Source organism: Mustela lutreola, chromosome 4, assembly GCF_030435805.1.
Source record: "Mustela lutreola isolate mMusLut2 chromosome 4, mMusLut2.pri, whole genome shotgun sequence".
Classification (NCBI taxonomy): domain Eukaryota; kingdom Metazoa; phylum Chordata; class Mammalia; order Carnivora; family Mustelidae; genus Mustela; species Mustela lutreola.
The window spans coordinates 161,342,926-161,364,808 of NC_081293.1; the positions used below are offsets into that span (position 1 = coordinate 161,342,926).

Here is a 21,883-nt window from a genome sequence, read left to right on the forward strand (position 1 = left end):
TTTGCCCCTAAGCTTGGATATGGGAGAAAAGTCACATACTGTACAGAGTTAGGGTGGAAAAAGGGGAAGAGCAAATACGAGCTGGAGGGGTTGACCAGATGACCAAAGAGGAAGAGAGGCTTCTATTTAGTTTAGGTTGGAGCTACTATTTTGCTAGAATTGTCCATGACAGTAACCACGGAGGCTCCAGTGTAGTGATGATGACAGAGGAAGTAATTTTTTTCTTCCATGTTTGAATACAGATTCTGTTTAATGGAGAGCCCTGAATTCATTTTTATTTTCTCATAAAAAAGACAAGTCATCATTACAATGTTGGGAGGACAAAGGTGGACTTTAGAGACTCGGGTCTTATTAAACAGAGATGGAGTAGAGAAATGTACCCCCATACACACACACACACCATATTGGACCTTGGGGGAAGATTAGCTCGCACATCTGAAAGCATTGTGCACAGAGCTCAGCTCATCCTTCGGAACAGAAGGGCCCAACTGACGGTCCAGAACAAAATGTAGTGATTCATGCATTTTAGAAAATGTTCAATTTCCTGTCCACTTGTAATTTTTCCTGAACTTTACTACCTGAGATATTTGAAGAGATGCTAGATATTTTTTTTCACACTTACTGTTTAAAAAACGAAAGTAAGTTCCTGAGATCAGCTTATTTATCTCTCAGCTGAACAGCAAGAATTTGTTGCGTGACATTTTCTCATAAAAAGAGTACAAACTTATTCCTTCCCAAGCCTTTTTATGTCAGCTTTGTGGTAATTTGGGTCCCAAGAAAGCACGAGTTCCCTGTGTATGCATACACTCCCACACACTCAGCCTTGGAGAGCTTCGGGTTCCTGTAGCAATCAGACTCACTCAGGAAAAGCCATTTCAAATTCTGGATTGCTTTCCTCAGGCAACGGGTCCCCTCACAGCAGTTTACTATTTTTCTGAAATACTTTTCAAAATTGGTATTAATATGGTACCTGCATTAGAATCACCATTTATGTAAGATGAGATAAGAAGATGAAGACAAATGAGAAATAACTGGGAAGTTCTTCATAGCTCAAGGATGACCTCAATGCTAGACTAAGATGACTTAAAAGAAGATCGTCATTTCATTTCATATTTAACCCCCATTATACTTTATTTTATGTAGTGCTTCTTTGAAGTAATTTTTATTTTTATTTTTTTAAAGATTGTATTTATTTATTTGACAGATAAAAATCACAAGTAGGCAGAGAGGCAAGCAGAGAGAGAAGGGGAGGCAGATTCCCCACTGAGCAGAGAGCCCGATATGGGGTTTGATCCCAGGACCCTGAGATCATGACCTGAGCTGAAGATAGAGGCTTTAACCCACTGAGCCACCCATGCGCCCCAATTTTTATTTTTATATTAGAATACATTTAATGTATATTTCAGTATATTTGCATTTTACTTCTCTTTTATGAACTTTTGTATTTGAAATGTATTAAATAGTTTGTTTTACAGATTTCAAGTACTTAAAATTTGTTACGTGAAATAAATACCAAAACATGCTGAATTTTCACTCCAGAATTTGAATGACTCTTTAGTTTAGCACTGGAAGCCCTTCCAATCTGCCCCTTGTCTCCATTTCCTGCCTCCCTTGCTCTCTGCCTCATCCAGTGATAAATATGTCTATGTTTCCTTTCCTATATAGAACTCACATCTGGCTACCTTTTTCCTTTGCTTAAGGCCCCTTCTCCTACCTGTGATGTTTACACTGAATAAGCACAACTGGTAGAATAGGCTCTTAGAGCAAATTCATTCTCCACTCCCCCCTCCCTCTGCCTCTCAGCCCTTTAAATGGGTTGGAGGCCCCAGGGAAATGAGGAGAATCTATCTGCAGTAGAGCACATGCTCTGAATATAATTCTCTTTTAATGTGGATCAAAGTGGTGTCAAGTAGGTCTTGACTATGCCTTTGAGATGTCTGTGAATGTAGCATGTCCCTGCAGCTCGGGGGTGGTTAGGAAGGGCATCTGTTCCAAGTTACAGGGTGTGCCCAGAGGGAGCCGCATAAAGCCAGGGAGGCTCCACTCCTGGCCCGATGGGTGCTCTCTAGCACTGATCTAATAAAGACATAGTACACGTGGAAGAACCACATTCAATTTTCAGGGTCAGAGTGCTGCTCGGGCACATGCGTGCACATCTGCAAGAGTGCACGTGCACATGCATTCATGCAGCAGGTGCTGCCTAGTTTTGGGTGCAAATGAGATCGGAGTGGGGTATAAACAATACCCTCAAAGTCAGTAACAAAAAACCACCTGGGTGGTCTTTACAACGCAGTCTGCAATTTTCTTCTTTCTGTTCCTTTCCTATTCTGTCTCGTCCTCCTTCCCCAGCGGGTGCCGACTGAACACTGTAAACTGTTTCTTGCTTCAGTTAATCATGGATGACGCTCTGTCATTCTGAGCACACAACAGGTAAGGATATGACCTGCAGCTAAAAGATGGGCAAAAAGTGGGCTTGGAATGTCAACTGCGCCGTAGATGATGACTAGGCAGTTTCTTCAGGTCCCTAAATGTGCTTCCACTTTTACTTCTGTTCCTACTGCGGTCAGACCCCATTGCTCTGCACTTCTGGGTGCTGCCCACCAGAGTCCTGGAGCAGAAGGACCCGCTTCTTCTCTCCACCCTGCAGCATGCATTTCACAGGGGCAATGGCTCGTGTCATGTTATTTGTATTTCACCAGAATCGGAAACACAAGCAAAGCAGGACACTGAGGGTGTAGAGTCCCATTTGTGAGGAATTACTGACCCAGGATCGGTGGTTCAATTATAGAAGTAACCATAACCCCGGTACTAGCAAGTGGCCTAGAGCACAGTGGGGTAGAACTTGGGCTGAACTTTAAAAGACCTGGGGCTGAATCCTCTCATTGCCACTTACTAGCTTTGTAATCTCTTAACTTCTCCTTGTCTCAATTTCTTCTCACGTAAAATAACCCCCGCCCCCTGGGAGCACTGTTACATGAGATCGCACATGTCAAGGGCAGTGCTGGCATATCATCCGGACACCAAACACGTGCCTGGCACAATGGAGACAACAAAGATGGCAAGACACAGACTTGTCATCTTGATAAGCTTACATCTTAATAAGAAAATCTGTGTAAACTTAATATTTTAATATCGCTGTGCTATACTTTCCTCACCTATAACATGTGAACAACAACAGTACCTATTCATAAGATTAAATGATTCATGTACATAAAGCATTTAGAACAAGACCCGCACATAATAACACTTCAAAAGGTATTTAAGATGTTAGTGGAGAACAGAGTTAATATTTTGCGGAGAGGATTAGGAATTATCCTGCAGAGAAAGTGACAGAGACGTGAGCTCAAAGGATGGGCCTGGTAATGACAGGGCATCCTTGATGGAAGGAATGATTGAGAACAAGGGCGCAGAGGTGGGAAGATTAAGGTGAGCTCAAGGAAGAGCCAATCACTCTATTTTGGCTGCAGCAGGTAGGTAGATAGGTAGGTAATTTTAGTATGTAGGTAATTCTACCCACTAATTCACATCTGCTTTGTAGGTGTGCCACAAGTAGAACCATGGAAGTCCAGGAAGGCTTTTTGAGAATCCTGAAATGCTAAGTGAAAATGTATACCTAACTGGGTAGGCAATATAGAGATAAGCCGGGCACAGAGACAGGCACTGGGAAAACTAATGTGTCCATGAAATAAGGAAAATCAGAATTTCCATCAGCGATGCAAAGGATAAGCTAGAGGCACTTTATTCATTCAACAAATATGTCTTTGTTATCTGTGAGGCAACCTAGGCATTGGGTGTACAGTGGCGACCAAGGCCAAGTCCTCCGGGAGGTGACAGCATAGTGGGAGAGATGGACAGACAATCACCCAGTTCTATCGTTTAAAACAAGGCAGGTTCTGTGGAGGGACCTACAAGAGCTTCAACAAGACGGGTATATAGGATGAGTCAGGGATGCACTCCCTGAAGAAGCAACACATGAGCTGAGATCTGAAGCATGAGGGAGAAACTGATTTCCACATCAAGGCACTGAGGTGGAGTTCAAGATCAAATTTACCTTACAGAAGGGCCTTTCTGGCATTAATGTGGAGAATTTTTTGGGAAGCAGGCAAGAGCAGAATTTGGTTGGACTAACTGGGAAGATAGAGCAGGAGTGACACAAAGGATGATTGTGGGAATCCTTCATGTGGTGTCACACACACAAAACACAATGACCCTCCCAGGCAAAAGAAGCCAGACGTGGAGAAGACCATGTTGTATGATTCCATCTATATGACATTCAAGAACAGAACTTTATATGCATGAACTAATCTGTGGTGATAGACTTTAGAACAGTGGCTATACTGAGGGGTAGGTATTGACTGGGTGAGTCATGGGGGAGGCTGTTCTGACAACAGACTGGAAATTATTTACATCTTTAGTAGGTAGGTAATTCTACCCACTAATTCACATCTGCTTTGCAGGTGTGCCACAGCAATGAAAAGAAGGTCTGAAATATACCACTGAAAAATTTCCAGCCATAATAAATCACCATAAAGATAAAAAAAAAAAAAAAAAAAAAAAAAAAAAAAAAAAAAAAAAATACATGCTCAAAGTGTAATGTTAAGGGGGCAGAGTAGGGTAAGAATTACACGTTATAGTAACTCTCAAAAAAATCAATATAATAGCAATTAATTTAAAAATTAAAAAGAAAACATCCAAGATTTTGACATTGGTTGTTTGTGGTGGTGGGAATTCAGCAGACTGATGCAAAGAGACAACCTGGGGAGGATTTTCGGAAACATTGACAATGGATAAGAGATTAACCAACTGCTCTCAGCAGGCTAGGGATACGAATCGCAGTTCTGTTCTTTCCTAAGGGAATGACCTTCAGCAAGTTACATAACCCCTTTACCCCAGTTTCTGTGACATTAAAAAAGGGCTCATAATGAACAATGGTGCCTCCATCCTAGAGTTATCTGGGGAACTAAATAAGGTGACGGGTAAGCACAGCATCATATAGGACAGTGAGTCCTCAGTAAGTATCAGTTGTTGCTGTTAAAGAAATCTTGGAGGCGGAAGAGAGGGAAGCTGTTCATGTTTGCACCACCTGCCCGTCTTGTTTGGGGCACTTGCAGGGAGGGAGGCTGGTGATGGGGATTTGAGGAGGTGGGTGAAGGTCCAGAACAACAACTAGGGGAATGTCAAGGTGAGCAGGGAGCATGGCCTGAACATTTCTAGGGTGAAATCTTCCCACCTGCTCCGAGCCAGCTAGGACGGCTGGAGCCATTCTGAGTGAGGAACTACAAAGGGTGTCATGACGGGCAGACAAGGAAATGGTATTCTGAGTATAAACTGCACAGGGTAAGAAAATAAAGAAATGTCATTTTACATGGGAAAGTTTAAAGTTGAACATTTTGTGACTATAACTGTGAGTGTGATGTATATATAACGTGATGTTATTTAAGGAAATGACAAAAAACCCCTATCACCTGCCTTTATACAGACACGTTTCCTCTGTGCATTATCAAATAGTGAATTATTATGACACCATATTCACATGCTATTGGAACATATGAAAAAGAAATTTTTTTAATTAAAAATGCCTATCCCTTCTAGAAACTAGTGGATTCCAAAGCTTCTCAGGTAGATTTCGAGGACATGTAATTGGCACGTGGTCAGTCACTTAGGAAGCATGACATGTGCTCATACTGTAGGTATTTGCACCTTTTTCTTCCTTCTCTAGGGGACAGGCTGATGATGTTTAAGGCTGTCAGTCGGCAGCATCATGTTCATTGGTTAGGCCGCAAAGTTTTAAACTGAATTTATTTCAATGAGAGTAAAAAGGAAATTACATTTGAAACAGAAACCTATTGTGTCATACACAGAAAAACTACAATTCTGGAATAGGAGGCATAGAATTTTCTTTTCTTTTATATTTTCTTTTATTTTTATAGGAAGCTTCTGAAAATTCAGTATTTTGAAGCCTAATTAGATCTAATATTATACTCTCACCCAGAATGTGAGCTGAGGATTTTCTCAACATTTGCAGTCCTGTCTACTGCATTCCAATTGAAAATTGTCCAACGTGATACAATGCACACAGGATGTTCTGAAGAGCTATCTCTGAATAATAATGATACTGATAATAGTGATACTGACTACCACTTTTATTAAGACTTCTTTACGTAGCAGGGATTGTGCTGAGCATTTGGGGTGCCTTAGCTCACTTACTTCCTACAGCAAACCTATGAAGGAGTTATTTCAGGCATTTTATTATACCCATTTTATTGGTGAGAACAGTAAAGGTCAGACCAGAGTGACCAACAGCTCAGGTTTTCCCAGGACGTGGGACTTTTAGGACTTACCCCAAGAAATTCCTGAGCAAACTGGATGAGTTTATCTTGCTATAAAAGTGACCTGCTTGATTTTTAAACGTTAGAAAGAAATTTAACCTCTTCTCTTCTTGGCTGATTAGATTTCCCACTTAATGCAAGCCCAGTTCTAGATTATAGTCTATGATAGTTAAATAGAAAAGACATTCTTTGGCAGCATGGTGGAGGGAGGGGGAAGGGTCTGAGTTAAAACTGGGCAATATTATTTGACACGATGTAGTTGAAAATGTCATCTTGCCTCTCTCTGTTCCCAAACCACTGGGCCTGCAAAGCTGAACCTCCCTTTACAACATTTTCAAAGAGCTTGCATGTCACCATAATCTGACATTTAGAGTGAAAACCCACTCACCTTGGGAAGCGGATAGAGATGACACAATGGTTGGCCGGGGTCCTGCTTACAAAACTCCAGGGTATGACACACCACATCAGCATTAATATTTGCGCTAAGCCTGGAGGGAAATGGGACAAAACAAAGGCTATTTAAGATCTCTCGGGCTTTAGGAAATAGAGCCTATTTCAAAGGAAGGTAAATCCCCAGAATGGATTCTAGCATGGTGTTTGAGTCCAGCCCCATGTAGCTGCCAGGTCACAACCATCTCCTGCCGTGTTGTTCTCTCCTCTATGTAGAAGAAGGTCCTGGGGGTGGAAAGGGGGCACAGACAGCACTGAGCTGTGGTCAGCCTCTCACATGGGCACTGTGATTCTTTTCAGGAGAAGCCACAAATAAAACTGGGAAAGGAAAAATGAATGGGGGTTATAATTTGGTGGAAATAATATTTTAAAGTTTGCTAGGACTTATAGCAAAAAATCATGTGTGATAAAGCCTTAAACACCTAAAATTATTTTTAGGCATAATCCAAATTTCTTTCCCTTTAAAATAAATACATTTCTTTTAGAATAAAATACAATAGCGTTGACTTCCCCCCACCCAAGGATAGTGCAAGGAAAGAGTTCTTCAAACATTTTGGTTTATAACTAGTTTGAAGGGGCTAAAACAAACCTTCTATATCCATTTCCTAGCTGACACTTCCCAAACCCTTCTTACCAAGAAGAATGAGAACAATGTGCTGCTTCAAATGAAGGAAGAAATAGAGTATCATTTTCCAAGTAAATCACTGATTCAAGCCCAACCCAACCCAAACCAAAACAATGAAAAGCATCCATAAATATAGGATGGTCATACCTAGAGACTAATCTCAGAAAAACAGGTCTAGATTTTCTTCTCAGCTCAAATGATCATTTAACTGTCCCCTTCACCTTATAGGGGCAGGTTCCCGGCAACTGTGTTTGTACTCCCTATCTCTTGGCCAGTTGATTGGACCTCATTGGATGACATTGGACAAGCAGGATCAGTCAGATTCTCTCTTATGGAAATGTAGAATTAGTACTAAAGATTTCAACTTCATTCTGGGCTGGCTGTTCCCAGAATAACAAGAGCCATCGTGACTTGGGACTGTAATGTCACCTTCTCCCATGTGGAATAGCAGTTGGAAAGCTAATCTCTAGGATGGGGTACAGGGGTGAGAATCCAGTATCTGCAGTGAGGAAACCTGGGGAGAATATGCCCATGTTCCTGGTGGCTTCCAAGTCCTGATGCCATCTCTGTCTGAGGCCTGGCAAGATGGTGTCTTAATTTTTTTGAGCCACTGAGTTAAGAGGGAAAAAGAGAGTCATTTGCTTGGCCCCAGGGCTCCTTCGTGAGAGGTGGAGGGAAAGGTAGCTTAAAGTAGAAAAGGAGGCCACATCTTCTAATTTGTGGGGCAAGCTGTATATGGCAGATAAAGTCTATTAGCAAACTAATGTCTACTAAGGGTCAGTAAATCAGAAGAGGGTAGCTGTTTTCACACATCTGTTCTCAACTTAATGGTTCATTTATTTAACTGATGACTGCTGTCTTTATGGGGGTATAATATTTAGTGGGCTCACGAGGGTGATAAATAGGGCTCTGCTTAACCTTTTTTTTTTTTTTTTTAACCTGCAGCCAATATCCCATCTGTGGTAATCCAGGACCACTAACTAATCATATGATATCTAAGACCTATTCATTATCTCTGCAAGTAGAGCACAATTTCAAGTAAGTGAACTTGATCACTGGACTGGTAATGGGGTCCCCACAGTCAGAGAGTGAGGCTGATGGTCTCTACGTTGAGGAATAGGAGTAGAGAACTAGGTATGTGGTATTCTTCCCAGAGTCCTCTAAAGTCAGAGCTTCATCATCAAAAGACTGAAAGTGAGAAACGGTCCTTCAGACAAGAATAGAAAATGCTGAGCCTCATAAATCCAGAGAAGTGTAGGACCACTAGAATTTACAAGATGGAAAGAAGTGCCAATGTGTGGCAAAGAAGTAGCATGTGTGCTCTTCACCAGCCATGGAACAGAAAGCTCAAGTGACTCATAAAATGTGAAATACTTAGGAGAGCTCCAAATTATTATTATTTTTTTTAGATTTTATTTATTTATTTGACAGACAGAGATCTCAAGTAGGCAGAGAGGCAGGCAGAGAGAGAGAGGAGGAAGCAGGCTCCCCGCTGAGGGGAGAGCCCGATGTGGGGCTTCATCCCAGGATCCTGGGATCATGACCTGAGCTGAAGGCAGAGGCTTTAACCCACTGAGCCACCCAGGCACCCCAGAAATCTCCAAATTCTTAATAACCATTCCCACCCAATATTGTTTTCCTATAGCAGCAAAAAGACCAAAATAGTCACATTTTAGTTTACTTCCTTTTACTACCCTTACTGGTACAGAGGTGTACAGGAGTGAGGCATGTTGTGGGGGAGCAGGGCTGGTGGGGAAGGAGGCGTTAACACATTTGGCAGAGCTAATTAACAAGTTTAATTAGGATCACAGTAGAATGAATTCAATGAGGATGATCATCACCATAAATCAAAAGAAGGGAGCAAGGTCAGGGTTAACAGACAGTGAGAGTAACATCCTATGGCAGGGAGTAAGGACAGGACCTTCCACACATGAAAGCTCTCAAATTTAGACCTTGACATCACTTTCAAAGAAAGTTTAAATATTAATATATAGTCACAGAAATATACTCACAACATTGAAAGATCTTCCTCATGCAATTTAATAATTTTATCCCATTTCTAAACCACACCCATAGCATGTTATTAATTTATTAATTTCCCTAAATCTTGTATAGTAGTCCTCCTCTTGTCTGTGATTTTGCTTTCCATAGTTTCAGTGACCAGTGGTCAACTGTGGTCTGGAAGCTGATGATTATCCTTCTAACATATTATCTGAAGGTCAAGAATAGCACACGTACCCCAATTTTGTAGCGCAATGTCCACAATAGCCAAACTATGGAAGGAACTGAGATACCCTTCAACAGACTAATGGATAACAAAGATGAGGTACATATATACAATGGAATATTATTCAGCTGTCAGGATTAATTAAAGGATTAATAACCACCATTTGCATTGACATGGATAGAACTGGAGGGGATTATGCTGAGTGAAATAAGTCAAACAGAGAAAGAAAATTATCATATGGTTTCACTCATATGTGGAACATAAGGAATAGCATGGAGGACCACAGGGGAAGGAAGGAAAAACCGAATGGGAAGAAATCAGAGAAGGAGACAAACCATGAGAGACTCTGGACTCTAGGAAACAAATGTAATTGCAGAAAGGAAGGGATGGGAGGGGGAGGGGTAACTGGGTGATATTTTTTTTTCCAATGGTTTTATTTATTTCTTTGTCAGAGGGAGAGCATAAACAGAGGAGTGGCAGGCAGAGGGAGAAGCAGGCTCCTTCTCGTGGGATCATGACCTGAGCTGAAGGCAGTTGCTTAACTGACTGAGCCACCCAGGCATCCCTGGATGATGGGTATTAAGGAAGGGCCTGTGTTGGGATGAGCACTGGGTGTTATATGCAACTAATGAATTGTTGAACACTACAACAAAAACTTGTGATGTACTATATGCTAGCTAACTGAACATAATGGAAAAAAAAAGTAGCCTAACTCTACATCACAATGCCTTGTCATTCAGCTCTCTTCACTTCAACATGTAGACATTTTATCATCTCACATCATCACAAGGGTGAGTACAGTGAAATAAATATTTTCAGAGAGAAAGAGAGACAGAGACCACATTTACATAACTTATATTACAGTGTATTGTTATAATTGTTCTATTTTATTATTTTTGTTAATTATTTCCTATGCCTAATTTATAAATTAAACTTTATCACAAGGATGTATGTATAGCAAAAAATATATATAGTTCAGTACTGTCTGGTTTCGGGCATCCACTGGGGGTCCTTGGAATGTACCCCCCTCTGGATAAGGGAGTACTGCTGTAATTATCTTGTGAATGGCACAGATATTGCTTTGTATTTTGGGTGTCTAAATAATACATTAATTACATTTAAGGTGTACTATGTTATAAACCCTGTTACACATTTTCTTCTAAAAAATGTTAGTAGTTTAGGCGTCTCCTGATCTCTGAGAGTTCCTAGGTTTGGAATACAAGGGCTTGAGATTTAGAGGCAAGCATAAATAAATCCCAGGAAGCAAGGTGAGATGTACAGAAGACAAGCATCATCCTTGCTATGGCAACAAATGGCACGATGGAAATCAAAACCAAGTAGCGGAGGTCCTGGTACTGGCTAAGATTGGCTGCTCCTGGAAGTAGCCCCTCCCTGCACAACCCAGGCTCTTGGAGGAATGCATGAATGCTCAGGTGTCCCATTTCCCAAAAACATCCTGTGGCTTGACAATGGGCAGGAAATGTAATTGCTAAATAATTAGTTCATGAATCATTGAGAATTGACTGGTATCAAATAATGAGGAGGGATGCCCTCTGGGTTAAGAAACACATTTAATACTGGAAGCCTGAAATTCAGGTAGAACTAAATCATAAGGTTGTCATTTTCAGCACCTATAACAACCCAAAACTATATGTGATTGATTAAAACAAGTTGTAAGAAGGGCACACACTAAGAGAAGAAATGTCTATCAGCAAACAACTAATATGAGTACTGGAAAATTACTCACAAATCAAACTAATGGTGGACTGAGCCATGAAGAGCGATGATTTACTACATTTGACTTTCTTCAAGTGGCCCAGCCCATACTAACGAGAATTTGTCATCTTAGTACTTTGAGTCATCTCACAGGGAAAAATGTCCTCCCCTCCCCGACACCTACTCAGGGTGTGTTCCTCTTTTGTGGTTTGCTGGCACCATTCTTCTCTATCACCTTGTGTTCATTTGTTGTCATTTGAGGTGGGGATTGTCCCTTGTACAGTTCACATCTGCAGTACCTAGTATAGTGTCTGTCTGTCCTTTCTGATCCTTGTGCTTAAATGTCTCCTGCACTTGCCACTCTCCAGGCAGCTACAGAAGAGCAATGGGTTTCTCCACCAACCCATGCCACAGCCCTTTTGTTCCCAGCACACGTGGCAGCTAATCTCTGGCTCCCCCTTTTGGGTATCCGTATGCCCTGCCCTCTTTAGATTCTGTGACTTTTTCCCACCTACCTTTCTGGTTCCCTGATCTAGGCCCAGCAGAACCTCTGTGGTCAAGCTGACATTTCCCCCAGAGCACTTGGCTTATACTAGGTATATAAGCAGATTCAATGAATAGGTTAAAAAGTTTTTCTTTTTCTCATTTAATATGTTCAACCTATTTCTTTGGGGCAGTCTAGTCATAGCTCATAGCTCATCTGTAGTGATACTTCTGTTCTTTTAAAATAATTAATTAAACAAGCATTTGTGGAAGGCCCTCAATATATATTGAAGACTCAAATATAGCACCAAGCCCTGAAGATTCAAAGCCTTCTCTTTCTTCCTCTCCTTCCCTCCCTCCCTCCCTTTCCTTCCTCCCTCCCTTTCCTTCCTTCCTTCTTTCCTTCCTTCCTTCCACATATTCAGCATTTTGCTCTCATAAGGCTTTCAATCTAGTTAGCGACTCAGAAAAGTCCACACTTTTACACAAAGGTGGGGTAAGTGCTGTGCCTGGGGTTTGCATGGGGTCCTAGGTGTGAGTGAGAGAGAAAGAAAAAGAGAGAGAGAGAGAGAGAGAGAGAGTGTGTGTGTGTGTGGTGGTCGTGGTGGCAGCAGTTGACATGTCTGTCTTAGTCTGCAGAGGGTCAAGAAAGCTTCCACAGGAAGTGACCCAGGAGCTGAGGTCTAAAGACATAGAATTTGTCTGGGGTAGGGGTTTCGGATGCATCGAGCAGGGCAAATGTCCCGAGGCCAAAACATTTGGTGTGTGTGTGGAGAATTACAAGTGGTTTGGAGTATGGAAGGGATAAATCTGAAAACGTCCTCAGGGACTGATTTATAAATAGCCCTGTGTATGTCACTAAGGAATCCTGCAAATGGCATGAATATTGAAGAATTTCATGTTTGTGCCATATTAGTTTGGCATTTAAAAGATATTGGCCAGCTAGAATGTGGACTGTCAGCTTGCAGGCCAATGGGCAGACCTAGAAGCCTAGAATCCAGTTAGGAGACAGGGACAGTAATAGAAGTATGAGTTAAAAAGAAAGTGTTCCTGCCTTCCAAATACTCACAGTCTGGGGTCATTAGAAATCATTTACTATAACAAAGTGAGGTACATATTGATAGAGGCAGGTGCAGAGCATGACGAAGCACTCATGACCACTGTGGACTGTATGATTTTCAGTTCCTCTTGTCCTTAATATTCTGCCATTCTAGGCTACCTAGCTGTAGGGAATGATGCTTCCAAGACTCTCTGCTTTGAGTCTTATGGCATATAAAAGAGGAATCACATAAGAATATTCATCATATCATTCACAAGACAGAAAACCAGTAAACAACCCAAAAACCCATGATTGGAAGAGTGAAGGAACTGACTTTTGTAGAGGCACAATATTCTATATAGTCAGAGGGAATGAGCTACAGCAACAACACTAGGTTATGTTATGGATGAAACTTAGACATATAAATCTAAGTGGTAAGTCCCAGAAGATTATATACATTGTGTTATCCACTTCATAAATTAAAGAAATAACTAATATATGGTTTAAAGCAATATATATATATATAATAAATGTAGTAAAATTCTAATTATTTTATGTAATTATATTATCATTAATTATAATGATTAATCATTAAGCTATTAATCCAATAATATTTGATTAAGATTAATTTTCTATATTTTATTGACATATTTCTTATATACTAATTATTGATATTGCATATATTTGTATATTACATATATTTATATTTATTGTTATTTATAAATATATCACATATATTTATTAGCATAAATAAATATATATAAATTTAATATAATACATATTAACGTAAGTATTTATACACATATACGAAAATTACAAAAAAAAGAAAGCAAGAGAAAGATGAACATGGAGATTATTACTTGGAAGGAGAAAAGCATGAGAATGACAGAGGAACTGGACTGTTAGAGTAAATTATAACTAAGGTCCTAGACTTAGTTTTTTGGGTGGTGGGTTTGGAAGCTAATTACATTATTCAAAGTAACTAAATCATAAATGTAAGAAAGCCATGTATGGATCCTTGATGAAAAAATGCCATGAATAGGAAGGAAAATCATTTATCTGATTCAGTGCACCTGAGCTCAAAATAGAAAGAAACATAAGAGACAGAAGGAAACAGACTGATGATAATGACATGCATGCGGGAACCTGAGAGGCATGGGCTGGGGCTAGGGAAATGGAAAGGGCCAGGAAACCCACGAGGAAGGAGAGAGGAGAAGAGCCTAGGAAGAACACAGCCTGGGACCGGAGCAGGAAGAGAAGGAAAGGGTGGGGCTCCTTGGGGAGCTCAGGAGAAAGGGTTAAATGCTTAGGTCCAGACAGTAGGATCTGGTTACTTGTTGGTAAAATTCCTTCTGAGATGCTCTTGAAGAGAAATCGAGCTAGGTGCCACACTGTAATTCAAGGGGAGTCTTTGCCTCGAGTGACAACCGATCTGAGTCAGGTCTGAATGCTCCACTACTAACAAGAACAGGAACACAGCTCAAGCCCTTGTTCTGTGAATACATCCTGCTGGAAGTGGAACCAGCTGCCTGGCAGCTTTCCTGTTGCCCCCATGTCCCAACACCGGACCCAGGTTACTGTGCCGGCATACTCACAGTTTTATGAGGTCCGGTCCAAACATTCTTATCACTAAATAGCAGGTCGTCTTCAAGAACAGCTTTTCTAAGAAGAAATAAAGAAGGGGAAATAGATTATTTCTTATTCTGATGAATTTAACACATGAGTTAAAAATAATCATCTTTACTAGGAACTGATGCTGAATGATTAATTTAGCATTAATTCAAGTGATTAATTATAAGGGTTTAGAAAAATGTTACAGTTAATGTATTCATTAAAACCTCATTTTAGGATTATGTGAATGCCACTTTATTTACCGTGCATGATAAAGATCACCAGTTTATTATAAAAATACAGTTACATTTTTGGGTTTTATTTTCTTTTGTACAGCAAGGAACATCTGAATGTTGATGAAGTTCTCCTTTGTTGAAATAAAAGAAACAGGACTCACATTGAAGTAAGCAAGCTGAAATATAGCTTTGTTAAAAATACACTTCTTTTGTGTTCATTCAGGGAAAAAAAGATTGCATTTAGGCTATTTGGTTTTGGGTGTTGGTATTCCAGAGACAGGAGACTGTCAAGATCCCTGCACTGCTATCTACCCCAGAGAACACACAGACCCCCGACCCCCACCAACACACACACACACATAAACAAAGCAATCTCCTTCCTCTCCACTGTGACAGTACAGGGATGCCTTGTGGATTGATCTGCACAATAAAACCTATGAACTCTCTGGACCTGTTTTTCCAGTTTGTGACTCCACTGTGAAACCCTGGGAATTAGAACCTTAGCACAATTAGGACAGATGGGCTATCCTGGGAAAAGATGGGAATCTCTTCCTGATGAGAATCTTGTCATGCTTAACTCAAACGGGGCTACACACACCTTGCCTGGAGGGCAGGTAGTGAAAGAACAGCATAAATATTCGGAACTCTTGCCAGTAGTTCATTTTTACTCAGTAGTAAATAATGTAAATAGTATTTTTGTATTCCAATAGATCTATCGATAGGACTTTTTTTTTCCTACAATAAAGCATGAACTTCAAACACACTATGCTTTGGGAGTAGGAACTTAAAACCATATCCCCACACTGACCTTCCAGAAATGAAAAGAACCATCGGGGAATACTATGACATGTGATGACAGCAAATTAGATAACTAGAGGAGATGAACAAATTCCAAGGAAGACAGGATGTCAAAACTGACTCAAGAATAAATAGACAATCTGGATAGATGTATAACAAGAGATTGAATTAGTAATCAAACGCTTCCCCCAAAGAAGAGCCCAGAATCAGGTGGCTTCACTGGGGAATGGTATCAAACACTTAGGGAAAGATTTTCTGAATTGATTTTCTCCAAAGAAGATATATGAATGGCCAATAAGCACACGCTCAACCTTTTTAGATATTCAGGAAATGCAAATCAAAACCACAGAAAGATACCACTTCACACCCACTATGATATGCTGTAATAAACACAACAGATTAGCAGGTACTGATGTGGAGAAATTAGAATCTTCATACACTGCAGGTGGGAACAGAATACGGTGCAGCCACTTTGGTTAATGGCCTTATAGTTAGTTCCTCACATGGTTCAACATAGAGTTGCCGTAAGATCCAACAAGTACACTTATAGGTATATACCCAAAAGAATAAAAAATATACATCCACACAAAAATGTGTACATGAATGTTCATAGTGGCATCCTTTAAAATAGCTGAGAAGTGGAAACAACTCAACCCTAATGTCCATTCACAAATGAATGAATGAACTAAGTGGGTTATATACATACAATAGAATGTTATTCAGTTATGAAGAGTAATTAAACTCTGCTCTGTGCCACAACATGGACGGTAAAACCATTATGCTAAGTGAAAAAGATGTAATTGTATTTATATGAAATATACAGAAGAAGCGAATGCGTGGAGGCAGAGAATAGACTCGTGGTTGTTTGGGTCTCTTGAGGATAAATATTTGGGGTGGTGAAGCTTAGAGGTGCTAGGGTCCTTTTCGATATAATGAAAATGTTCTAAAGTTTGTGGTGATGAAAAAGGAGAATTTCAGACCAATATCCCTGATGGATATGGATGCTAAGATTCTCAACAAGATCCTGGCTAATAGGATCCAATAGCACATTAAAAAGATTATCCACCACGACCAGGTGGGAATTATCTCTGGGTTGCAAGGATGTTTCAATATTCGCAAATCAATCAATGTCATAGAACAAATCAATAAGAGAAGAGAGAAAAACCACATGGTCCTCTCAACTGATGCAGAAAAAGCATTTGACAAAATCCAGCAACTGTTCCTGATTAAAAGTATAGGGATAGAGGGAATATTCCTCAACTTCATAAAGTCTATGTATGAAACACTCACAGCACATATCATCCCCAATGGGAAAAAGCTCACAGCCTTCCCGTTGAGATCAGGAACACGACAAGGATGCACACTCTCACCACTCTTGTTCAACATAGTATTAGAAGTCCTAGCAATAGCAATCAGACAACAAAAAGAAATAAAAAGTATTCAAATTGTAGAAGAATGAAACTCGACCATTCTCTTACACCACACACAAAGATAAACTCAAAATGGATAAAAGACCTCAACGCGAGGCAGGAATCCATCAGAATCCTAGAGGAAAACATAGGCAGTAAGCTTTTCAATATCAGCTACAGCAACTTCTTTCAAGATGTGTCTCCAAAGGCAAAGGAAACAAAAGCGAAAATGAATTTTTGGGACTTCATCAAGATCAAAAGCTTCTGCACAGCAAAGGAAACAGTCAGCAAAGCAAAGAGACAACCCGCGGAATGGGAGAAGATATTTGCAAATGACAGTACAGATAAAAGGTTGATATCCAGGATCTGTAAAGAACTCCCCAAACTCAAGACACACAAAACAGATAATCATGTCAAAAAGCGGGTAGAAGACATGAGCAGAGACTTCTCCAATGAAGACATACAAATGGCTAACAGACACATGAAAAAATGTTCATCATCACTAGCCATCAGAGATTCAAATCAAAACCACACCAGTTAGAATGGCCAAAATTAACAAGACAGTAAATAATGTGTGTTGGAGAGGATGTGGAGAAAAGGGAACCCTCTTACCCTATTGGTAGGAATGCAACTTGGTAGAGCCACTTTGGAAAACAGTGTGAAGATTCCTTAAGAAATTAAAAATGGAGCTTCCCTATGACCCTGCAATTGTACTACTGGGTATTTACCCCAAAGATACAGATGTGGTGAAAATAAGGGCCATCTGTACCCCAATGTTCATAGAAGCAATAGCCACGGTCACCAAACTGTGGAAAGAACCAAGATGCCCTTCAATAGACAATGGATAAGGAAGATGTGGTCCATATATACAATGGAGTATTATGCCTCCATCAGAAAGGATGAATACCCAACTTTTGTAGCAACATGGACGGGACTGGAAGAGATTATGCTGAGTGAAATAAGTGAAGTGAAATAAGTGAAGTGAAATAAGTCAAGTAGAGAGAGTCAATTATCATATGGTTTCAATTATTTGTGGAGCATAAGAAATAATAAAGAGGACATGGGGAGATGGAGAGGAGAAGGGAGTTGGGGGAAATTGGAGGGGGAAATGAACCATGAGAGACTGTGGACTCTGAAAAACAATATGAGGGTTTTGAAGGGGCAGGGGGTAGGAGGTAGGGTGAGCCTGGTGGTGGGTATTATGGAGGGCATGTATTGCATGGAACACTGGGTATGGTACATAAACAGTTGAATTCTGGTACACTGAAATTAAAAAAATATAAATAAATTTTGTGGTGATGGATGCACATCTCTGGGAATATACTAAAAGCCACTGAGTTATACATTTTAAATGGGTGAATTGCCTGGTATGTGATTATACCTCAGTACACCTGTTTTAAAATAAAAACATCTCCCTTTTTCCCCGGGGAGCTCCTTGTCAGGGCACTGCAGTGGAGAGTGTCGAGAACCTCGGATGTCCTAGGACTCAGAGATCAGATTTCAGCACCTGTCCACCTGCCTCTGACCTTCGACTGCTTACCCTTTCTGGATTTCAATTCCTTCATCTGAAAAAGGTGGGACAGGGACTCAGTCTTCTTCACTAGACCATCTAGGAACTTGGGAGAATTAAGTAACAGCCATTCAGAACTACAGGAATCGGCAAAGCACTCTGCCAGCAAGTTTCAAGTACCCTGACACAGAACTAGTTTAGCTGAGAGCTGGGCAATAGTTTGCTCTTGCAGTACTTCTCGGAAGAGAAAATTTGCTTTCTTTCTGGTAAAATAAAAGACGTTGGTGTGTGTGTGTGTGTGTGTGTTGGAACCTCGTTTTGCTCAAGTTGAAATGAGTGGCTGGTTTCCCCTCGCTCTCTGAGTCGGACCATCCGAATGACCCATTTCTTGAACGGATTCTGGGATCATTTCTCAGATGGATTCTATGATGCTTAAGGGTGAGGGGCTCCTGGAGCAATAGCTGGTCTGAAGCATGAGATGACCCCTTGACAGCTAAATTCTAGATCAGCACAGTAGGATACAGAGTGGAGACATGCAAAGTCCCCAGAGCAAGCCAGATAGAGCCTAATCACCATGATCAGTTGTAACCTCACCATTAGTGATGGAAAACAAAGTTGTTCACATATTGCTAGTTACCTGACTTAAAATATACACAGTTAAACTCTCTGTGACCAGGAAGGTACAACAGCATTTAATTTCTACAGAGTCAGACTTGGAACAGCATCGGAGAAAAAAAATCGTGGCCATTCCCAAGGGCAAAGAAGGGTTAAAAAGGAGCCAGTGAGCAGTCATCGTACTTAGATGTACACACGTGTATGTAAATAACACCAAGCATATTCTAGGCTGTCATTCACCTTCACATTTACTGTGAAGAAGTTTCTCATAAGAATCTTTTGAGGGAGTGTTTCTTCTTACCTTTGTTGTATAGGGAGGAACGTCCAGGTTTAGAGAGCTTAAGGCCCCAAGTCACAGATCGGCCAACTGGTTCGGTTAGAGATTGTATTTTTTACTCCAAAAGCCCATGTTATTTGCAGCATGACTGTCAGGTGTACTTAGGACATTTTATTTGATGCTTTGTCAACTCCAAGTATGACAGGGTCAGTGACAGACTAAGTACTGGTGAGAAATTTGAAGCACAGGGAGATTAACTGACCACACAGCTAGTTTTGAGGCTATGTGTTCTCTAGCTTGTTCGTAGATTTTCAGAATCTCCAGAACACGAGGAGAGTTGCCTTCCTCATTTTCAATCTACATGAGTTTTTAGCTATCATATTCCATGAAGATAAGATTTTTGCAGAGGTGACCCCCAGAAGAATGAAGTTCCAGCAAGGGTCTTAGGGCATAGGAGTCTGCTCATCCCTAGGGAGAATGATTCCATTAATCATTTTTTCATTAACAATTCTGAGATTCTTCCAAGGTGTTTACTAATGAGAGCCAGAGGCAAAAGCAGCAGGTGAAACCGAAGGTCAGTAATGCTTTGCAAAATTCAAAAAAAAAAAAAAAAAAAAGAAATCTTCTCAGGCAAGAAAACGCCAACATGATTTACTGAGTGATTATTCTCAAGAATGTTGTTTACATGCTTTCATTCTGCTAAAAGTTATGTTTTCTGAGCTTGTGTTGCTTTGGAGGTAAAAGCAATACTATTTTAAAATAGTTTTTAAAATAGTATCTGTGGGGCGCCTGGGTGGCTCAGTGGGTTAATCCTCTGCCTTCGGCTCAGGTCATGATCTCAGGGTCCTGGGATCGAGCCCCACATTGGGCTCTCTGCACAGCAGGGAGTTGGCTTCCCCCTCTCTCTCTGCCTGCCTCTCTGCCTACTTGTGATCTCTCTCTCTCTCTCTGTTACATGAAGAAATAAAAAATCTTTAAAAAAATAAAAATAAAATGGTATCTGTGTGTTGAAATCCATAATTTCACTTCCTCTGTCCCCATTCTCATGGCTCACCAGACAGGAGGCAATACTGGGGTTCTGGTAGGCACTATGGTTCAGGCCTATTTGATTTCAAGAAGGAAAAGTCCTGAGGTAGGAGGCAAAGTGTCTTTGTCACCCTCTACCATCTGCATGGCCATTCTACGCCCTGGTTTCCACTTCCGTAAAATGGAAACAGTAATGCCCACCCTAACTTAATGTATGTCAAATGAAAGAGCCTTTACTGAACTGAGCGTCTTATTTTTTTTTTTAATATTTTATTTATTTATTTGACAGAGAGAGAGAGAGACATCACAAGCAGGCAGAGAGGCAGGCAGAGGGAGAGGGAGAAGCAGGCTCCCCGCCAAGCAGAGAACCTGACTCAGAGCTCCATCCCAGGACCCTGAGGTCATGACCTGAGCCGAAGGCAGAGGCTCAACCCCCTGAGCCACCCAAGGCACCCCTGAGCACCTTATTTTTATCCAGAGGTAAAACATTAATTAATAAAATGAAAATAACCTCAAGCAGCATTTTTTTTTAAAGATTTTATTTATTTATTTGACAGAGAGAGATCACAAGTAGGCAGAGAGACAGGCAGAGAGAGAGAGAGAGGAGGAAGCAGGCTCCCTGCTGAGCAGAGAGCCCGATGCAGGCCTCGATCCCAGGACCCTGAGATCATGACCTGAGCCAAAGGCAGCGGCCCAACCCACTGAACCACCCAGGCACCCCCAAGCAGCGTTCTTAATCCTTTGAAATTCTTTCAATTGAGAGGTAACCCACCCCAGAAACTGAAATACCTACTTTGCTTCCTTTGGTAAAGTAACAACTTTCATTTTGCCAGAATCTGACCTTCTGCCTCTCATTTACCTCAGCAGACACTGAAATGTCCTGCGTTGAGTCAGCAAGAGCCCAGACCATACCCTGAAGACCAGCAATCTTGGTCCCTGTTGTGCTACATTTCGCTAGTACATTAGGACAAGGTCATCTAGGAAGGAGGATTTTTACTGAGCCTTTCATCTTTGAACAACACAACCTTGCCTAAAAAGAGAAAATCAAACACCAGGTACAAATGGTGATTATCTTCAGTGTGGTCTATTACACGGAAATGACAACCAATAAACAAATCTTAATGATAATTATGACTGTTTTCACTTTTTTTCCTGTTTTGTGAAATGGTAATAATGTTTTCCTCTTCTTTCTCTAATTCAGGGATGTGAAAATGCAAAGTCAAGTTTATGATACACTGTAAACATCCAGTAATGGGGGATGGGTCAGGAAAATATGGGACATTTATGTGGTGAAGAACTGTAGAGTAATTAAGGGGCTTGACCTAAGTCTCTAGGTCTTAACATAGATCTACAGATCTCAAAAACATACTGTTGAGTGAAAAACAGAAGTTGCAGAGCTATACATACAGCAGACATTACTATGAAAGCAAAATCCCACACGGGGAGAATTCTGGAAAGATAATGTTGAAGGCAGAGGAATTTTGGAATTTCTTTGAGTTTCCACCTAAGAGGGGAAAACGAGCTCCTGGAAA

General features: G+C 40.7%; 1 protein-coding gene across 3 annotated transcripts in view; it reads right to left on the minus strand.

Moving 5' to 3' along the window:
* Positions 1 to 21,883, minus strand: part of AOAH (acyloxyacyl hydrolase) — a 160,316-nt gene that overhangs the window by 113,369 nt on the left and 25,064 nt on the right. For all 3 annotated transcript variants that reach the window (XM_059171560.1, XM_059171559.1, XM_059171558.1), the window contains 2 exons: positions 14,465 to 14,531; positions 6,718 to 6,817 (listed from right to left, as the gene is read on the minus strand). In XM_059171560.1, coding sequence (XP_059027543.1) covers positions 6,718 to 6,817; positions 14,465 to 14,531 — 167 coding nt within the window. The remainder of the gene's footprint in view (positions 1 to 6,717; positions 6,818 to 14,464; positions 14,532 to 21,883) is intronic.